The sequence below is a fragment of the Amphimedon queenslandica genome, unplaced genomic scaffold, assembly GCF_000090795.2.
Source record: "Amphimedon queenslandica unplaced genomic scaffold, v1.1 AMPQUscaffold_13519, whole genome shotgun sequence".
Lineage (NCBI taxonomy): Eukaryota > Metazoa > Porifera > Demospongiae > Haplosclerida > Niphatidae > Amphimedon > Amphimedon queenslandica.
The window spans coordinates 659,943-666,913 of record NW_003546245.1 but is presented as its reverse complement, the minus strand read 5'-3'; the positions used below and the strand labels follow the sequence as shown (position 1 = coordinate 666,913).

The 6,971-nt window shown below is 40.2% G+C and overlaps 3 protein-coding genes across 4 annotated transcripts in view; 2 read left to right on the top strand and 1 right to left on the bottom strand.

Moving 5' to 3' along the window:
- LOC109581842 (ankyrin repeat domain-containing protein 29-like) overlaps window positions 1-567 on the top strand; it is a 2,245-nt gene extending 1,678 nt beyond the window's left edge. Inside the window, exon 3 of the mRNA XM_019996290.1 lies at window positions 532-567. Within this exon, the coding sequence (XP_019851849.1) occupies window positions 532-567 (36 nt within the window). The remainder of the gene's footprint in view (window positions 1-531) is intronic.
- Window positions 568-4,009: 3,442 nt separating this feature from the next.
- LOC100636645 (cytoplasmic phosphatidylinositol transfer protein 1-like) lies at window positions 4,010-6,319 on the top strand. Its single transcript, XM_003382742.2, has 8 exons — window positions 4,010-4,206; window positions 4,261-4,409; window positions 4,659-4,747; window positions 4,928-4,935; window positions 5,207-5,437; window positions 5,704-5,799; window positions 5,891-5,954; window positions 6,046-6,319. Exons 1-8 carry the CDS (start codon window positions 4,159-4,161, stop codon window positions 6,153-6,155), a joined length of 795 nt encoding a protein of 264 aa, XP_003382790.1. The 5' UTR covers window positions 4,010-4,158; the 3' UTR covers window positions 6,156-6,319.
- A 90-nt stretch (window positions 6,320-6,409) lies between these two features.
- LOC100638754 (casein kinase I) overlaps window positions 6,410-6,971 on the bottom strand; it is a 7,308-nt gene continuing 6,746 nt past the window's right edge. Inside the window, exon 13 of one of the 2 annotated variants that reach the window (XM_019997714.1) lies at window positions 6,410-6,948. In XM_019997714.1, the coding sequence (XP_019853273.1) occupies window positions 6,838-6,948 (111 nt within the window). In that variant the 3' untranslated portion in view covers window positions 6,410-6,837. Of the gene's footprint in view, window positions 6,960-6,971 lie in introns of both variants that reach the window. The other variant, XM_011406610.2, reaches the window with a different exon arrangement.

Genomic DNA, 6,971 nt, shown 5'->3' with positions numbered 1-6,971 from the left:
TTGTCAGAATCGGCTCAAACTTTCTACATAGCATAAGAACATCAATGTGTATCAGAAAATGTGATAAAAATTTGGGGTGATTTTGGAGCCATTTTTTGGAAAAAACCATGGGCTATATAGCCTTGGGTAATTTTCAAAAATTGGCTTATTTTTAAAAATGCTCATAACTCAAAAATTCTTTGGCGGAATCAGTTCAAACTTTCTACATAGCATAAGCACATCAATGTCTATCAGAAAATGTAATAAAAATTGGGGGTGATTTCGGAGCCATTTTTTCAAAAAAAAAACCATGGGCTATAGCCTTGGAAATTGGCTCGTTTTTTTAAATGCTCATAACTCCAAAATTCTTTGGCGGAATCAGCTCAAACTTTCTACATAGCATAAGAATATGAATGTGTATCAGAAAATGTGATAAAAATTTGGGGTGATTTTGGAACCATTTTTTGGAAAAAACCATGGGCTATAGCCTTGGGTATTTTTCAAAAATTGGCTCATTTAAAAAAATGCTCATAACTCCTAAATTCTTTGGAGGAATCAGCTCAAACTTTCTACATAGCATGTATCTAAAAAATCATGAAAAACACAAAAAGTTCTCTTCTGGCAATTTTACAGGGCATCCACTTTGAGGTGAAAAAAAATGAAGTATACATTATTATATCACATTGTAGTACATGTACATGATTCAACAAAAAATGTAATGATATTTACTTTCAGGCTGAACAGGGAATTCATCATCATCATCATCATCAAAAGCTTCAGTGACGTTCAAGACTCCTTCATTGTCATCCAACTGTGACTGAAGCTCTTTTTCATTTTGTTCTGGTGAGAGAGAGACAGAGGATATTGGAGAGGCTAGGTTATAATTTGCAGGAGAAATAGGGAAAGCTGGAGCAAAGGAAGGAGGAGGAGAAAGGAGAGGAGAGGAAGGAGTAGGAGGAGAAGAAGAATCAAGAGGACAAGAAGAGACTGGAGAAGAAGAGACAAGAGAGGAAAGGACAGGAGGAAGAGAAAGGGCACGAGGAGGAGAAGGAGGAACAGTAGGAGGAGGAAGAGGAGGAGAAGAAGGGACAGGAGGAGGAGAAGAAGAAGGGACAGGAGGAGGAGGAGAAGAAGGGACAGGAGGAGGAGGAGGGGCAGGGGCAGGAGAGGTAGGAGGAAGGGGAGTAGAGTCTCGGGTTTCTGGTACTGTCTCGTTTAGGGACTCAATCTCACTAGTAAGAGCAGTAGGTGTATTGCCAATCTCTCCAACTGTATCCTCATCTTTATTACTAATGGCAGCAGTATCAGTACAAGGATCATCTTCCCTAGTCAGCATTGAATCACAAACAGTAGTGGCCTCTTCTTTATCAATGGAATCATTTGCTTCTTGATATTCAGCAGCTCCAGTATCTTCTCCCTCATTCAGCTCCTCGTTCAATATTGAATTGTTCTCCAACTGACATATCTCCTCCTCTTTTTCTTCCTTGCTCCAGTCAGTTTCCTCCTCCTCCTCATCATCATTCCCAATCTCCTCCTCAGTAATGTATTCTTCTTCATCTGGTGATTTGTCACTCTCATTGTCTGCTAGTTCAAATTTTTGTCTGTTAGTTGTCATCTCTTCCATTGACTCTCCCTCATTTACTGTCCATTGATGACAGCTCTCCCTGTCCACTCTCTCTTCAATGTCACATTCTGCTTCTCCTTGGCTCGTGTTTACTGATTCTTCATTGTTTGTGTTTAATGAATTGTTTGTGTTTACAGTTTCTTCATTATTTACCAGTAACAAATTCGTTGTTTCGTTTCCTTCAATGATACTGTCTTCAGTAGGTGCATTCAGCTCAATGATATCTTCTGACTCTGCATTTGATGTGTTAACAAAACTTAACTCGATACTTTTCTCATTCTCCATTAAATCATCCATAGTGCTACAGTCAACGGCCATTGTAGGATCTGGTACGACAACTCTACCTTCTTCTTCTGTTTCCTTCTCTTTCTCTTCCTCCATGATATTTGATATTTCTTTGTCTTCAGTAGTGTCAGTCTTATTCTCGTCGCTCACCTCAGGGCATGAAGGTAGCAGCTCTTCATTATCTACTGGAGTAAGTGACCCCTCTTCTATTGCTCCTGCAGTATCACAATCATAATTATTATTAGGCTCTACTGCAGTCATGGATTCCTCTTCTATTGCTCCTGCAGGAGTATCATCATTATCACCATTATTATTAGGTTCTGCTTCTTCTTCTGGTATGGCTGCTCTCTCTTCATTACTCTCTTCCCTTCCTTCATTCTTGAATATGTCCCTGTCTCTTTCCTGGCAAGTCAGGCTCTCCTCCTCTATAGCAACTCCTTCATTACCATCCAAGCTAATGCTCATACCAGATTCTCCCTCAACTTCATTTGGTGCTCCTGTTTCAATATCTCCTGTTTCAATATCCTCTTCTTGAAGACTCTCAGTAACTGGTTCAGCCTCACCTCCATTGCTGCTACTCTCTATTTCATTTTCCTGTGTACTATCAGCATCAGTGACAGTGCTAATCTCTACTGTTGATACTAAGTCAGTTTGCTCTGGTTGTTTTTCTTCCATATTGTCAAAGGTCTCATTCTCTTCATCATTAATTGCACTGTCATCAAATAAAGGAAGTGAAGCTGATGAGGAAAATGGAGTAGATTGAGCCTGAGCAAGAGGAGTAGGAGGGGAGGAAGGAGGGGGAGAAGAGAAAGAAGATGAGCAAGGGCGAGGTGGGGAAGGAGAAAAAGATGGAGGAGAGAAAGGAGGCGAAGAAGGTATAGATTTAGTTTTAGGAGCCATACGAGGCTTATATTGCCTCCTTTCACTATAAGACACTTCCTGTTTCGGTCGTATGCTACGTCTTACAAAATGGCTCGTTGGTGAAGTAGACCTGATCTTCCTTGATCTTCGCTTATGCTTCCGAGAGCGACTTTGCTTTAAAGGATCTTTACTCTCTTTCTTTTTTTTCTTGATTTCAATGTCCTTTGTCTCTTTTCCTGTTTCTTCTTCTCTCTCTCCACTAATTGCTGGCTCGGTTATTGGAACTTCAACCAAAGACGTTAAAATATCGTCAACAATCGTTGTTCCCTCTTTCTCAACGTTAAAAGGAGACGGGGATGAATCCAAGTCCATCTCACATTGGATATTGCACAAGTCGTTGAGTCTATTGCTATACTCTTCGTCTTGATTAGAAACCTCTTGACGAGGAGAGAGAGGGACGGGTGGAGTGGGGTTGGTCTTCCTCTCTATAATGACTATTTCAATCTCTGGATCAGAGCAGCAGATCATTTCAACTCCTCCCCCTTCCGAGCTCCCCCCATGAGACGAGGTCTCAACCAGGTCCCAATAATTAACGGTAGTCATGTCTTCGATTGGAACACATTTCTCTTCAACGACAAACGCTGACTCGGGGTCAATCGGGTCAGAACCAAGGCGATCAATTGAAGGAGGTTCCTCTTCCCCTCGGGCAGGAAGGAGGGCTGGGTCTTTCGTGACGATGGGCTCTTCACCGGTCTCTTCTGGAGGGAGTTGATATATTATACAACCTCCAATCAATGGGCCTTCTTGTCTCATCTCAGAGAAGAGCTCCGTGTAATCAGAGAGAGCTGTTGAGGAAGAGGAATCCGTTGAACCATCATCTGGAGACATGGCAAGGACTATAGCTGGATAAGACGCCATTGCTACAAGGTTGGTAGGTGGGACGGAATAAAGTGGGTCACCGCCTCCTAGCCCAGCGGCTCTGCTGCTGACCAGCATATCCATCCTTTAGAAAATGCAACTATAAAAAATAAAGCTTTAGTGAGGTATTTGACTGCAGTTTAAAGCAGCTTACCTTTAAAGTTTTAGCAAACAAAACGAGCACTTTTCCCTCCTCTTTGCATGCAGCAGCGGCTCAGGATTTCAGAAAGCTCGCACAAATTAATTTTATTCCTTGAAATAGAAGAGATACGGTAATCCTACTAATTAGATCTGTGTTAATTAATTTCCTTTCAATGAATAATTAATGAGGAGCAGTACAGTTTATAGCTGTCAATGAACTTCCTTCAAGAGAGTGATAGCTAGAGAGAAGAGAACTCTTCTAACTACCTAGCCCAGCTACTTCCAGTCCTCCCTGTATCGCCTATAAACTTTCCTTCTTTCTCTCATTCTCCCCGTACCAGCAACAAAGGATGCTACTAAAAGAGTACAGGATATGTATGCCAATCACAGTGGAGGAGGTAAGAGGTGCATAATTCTCCTAGCTATAGTCCTCATGGTCCTTTCCATTACAGTACAGGTTGGGCCAGCTCTATATGATAGCAAGACACAGTAAAGAGGAGAGCAGTGATGGTGAAGGGGTGGAGGTGGTTGTTAATGAACCATGCACTGACCCCCAAAGAGGAGAGGGACAGTACACAGAGAAAAGGATTTACCTACACAAGTGAGTGAGAGGGAGGGAGGGAGAGGGAGTAATTAGTTATTAACACAACTGTCACAGCTATGAATAGAGAGATGAATGAGTGAATGAATGAACTGCAAAAGTTGGAGGCTTTGTTCAAATCTTTTTATAAAGACACACTCTCACACTTTCATACAATGTAACTTGTAATTCAAGCCAAATATGCTATTTGATTGTAAACAGTATCATTTATTAGCATAGAATTCTATTTTTCTTCTCCCTCTCTCTCAGTCGGCTTCCCACTTGGGTTCAATCTATGCTGCCAAGAGTATTTTACATAATAGAGAAGTCCTGGAATTATTATCCTTATACTCTGACAGGTCAGTTTAATTCCTGCATGTGCGCCCTGTGATTGTAACCTCCTGGAAACAGGATATCATTACTGTATTGTACTTCCTTTTCTACTTTGTATGCAACTGTCGTCATTGTCACCATCATTTACATCATCAATAATCCTATTACATCACTGGTCCATCCTGATGTTGTGACTATGTCTGCAGAATATACAGTAAATCATTATATACACACAGGACACATTAGTAGTAATAACATTGTAATGTGTCACTCATACACTGTGTAATGTGTCACTCATACACTGTGTAATGTGTCACTCATACACGCATAAGTGCATTACAAAAGGAAGAGGGTAGATAAGAATGAAGAGATTGAGAGGAAGATGTTATAGTCTTGTAGATTGGCATAAACATACAAAGAAGTTATGCACATCCTGTTATGGTAAAGACAAATGTTTTTACTGTCTCTCTCTTCTTCTCTCTCAGTGCTCATTCTTACCTCGATTCCTCATTCAAATTGATACCACTTATCAAGATAACAATGGGTCCTCGGAGAACGCCCTGGACCTTGCCCCTGACCTGCTGGAGCAGAGAGAGGTCGATCACGTCGATATCTTGAGTGACGAGTTTTCGTCTCGTGAAACAACTCCCGAGGAGGACTGTCACGCTTTTGTATCCAGTAAAACAGGACGAGGCCCACTGCAGGAAGGATGGAAGGTTAGTTTGTCTGATTTAAAACCAAACATAACGAAAATGAAGACCGCCATAATTTATCTCTTGTTATTAAAGTCAATTATGAAAAAGTCAGAATGCTATTAAACCTGCAATGTTTCACTTTTGATTTGCCTATAGCCTATTGTAACAGTGTTTGTCCTATTTTCAAACTTCATCTTTCCCACCTCTAATATTTTCACTTATAGACACGTTTTGTTATTCATACATTCCAATCTCTTAACACACACACTTCCTTTGTATGTCCTCAGGAGTCAACAGAGCCAATTATGTGCTCGTACAAAGTTGTGAAAGTTTTTTTTGAGGTGTGGGGACTACAGACTCGTGTTGAGGCTGGCGTTCATAGAGTGAGTTAGTATAAGCTACTCCATCAATCACTGCCTCTTTCCTGTACCTGTAATAACATACTACATCTCAATTGTCCTTTCTTTCTTACAGGCTGTTAGAGATATCATCTTGAAAGGGCACAAGCAAGCTTTCCTATGGATAGATGAGTGGCATGGTCAGTCAGTTACAAGACTAGATTCAAAGTTCCAAGCATTATTGTATTAGCATCAATTAAACTTCAATTTCTTGTATTTCTATTCTTGTAGGACTAACAATGGAGGACATAAGAGAGTATGAGAGAAAGGTACATGAGGAGACCAATAGGATGGTGCTTTCAAATGGAACAGGAGCTGTAGCTGATGGAGCTACTCCTTAACATCAAAAGGACTCACTTACAATTAATAATTATTGTTTTATTGACACCATACTGATAAAAAATAATTATTTTCTTGTTATTATACATCACTCGCTTGTTATCTCTTCTTTACTGTTGTAAAGTTTTAATTATTATTATAATAGAAATACCACAATTAATAATAATAATAATAATACACAGTGTAGAGGAAGAGATGAAACAAAATAATAATAAAGAGAGAGAGCTGAGCACTAATGAATAATGAAGAGAAGGAACGTATGAATGAAGAAATGAACCCAAAATGAGAGAGAGAGAGAATATGAGTGTGTGTGTGTGTACATGTCCAACCATTGCATTGCAATGAACACTGAATGGTTTGTATCACAACTAGGGCCACACACACACACACACACACACGTGACATGCAAGAAACTTAATAAAAAGAAAACAACAAATAGAAGATGATCCCTTTGATCAGGAGAGAGAGAGAGAGAGAGAGAGGACACACACATATACACACACACGGGACTGTGCATGAGAACAAGATTCGAGAAGAAGTAGTAGAAGACATTAATCTTGCGATGAACTAGAAGATTTGGTAAGTTAGTTTTTTATAATACACTCCCTTGACATGTCAGAAGATGTTACAAGAGAGAAAATGAAAGGAGAGAGAGAAGATCAAATTAGTCTCCTCCAGCTACTCTTATTTTTTCGAAAAGGCAGATTTGAATCGACTAGCTGCAGACATTTGAGTATTTTGTGCAGTGGCAGGATCTCTCAGGTCCTTATCCGAGGGCCTAGAGGAACTTCTTAACTGTCGTGCGTGTGATCTGGTGG

Excerpts from the sequence above, each read along its gene's own strand:
- LOC100636645 (XM_003382742.2), top strand. The coding sequence starts at position 4,159 with ATGCTACTAAAAGAGTACAGGATATGTATGCCAATCACAGTGGAGGAG. Across the intron at positions 5,438-5,703 it reads CACTGCAGGAAGGATGGAAG|GAGTCAACAGAGCCAATTAT; the intron begins GTTAGTTTGTCT and ends GTATGTCCTCAG. Across the intron at positions 5,800-5,890 it reads TTGAGGCTGGCGTTCATAGA|GCTGTTAGAGATATCATCTT; the intron begins GTGAGTTAGTAT and ends TCTTTCTTACAG.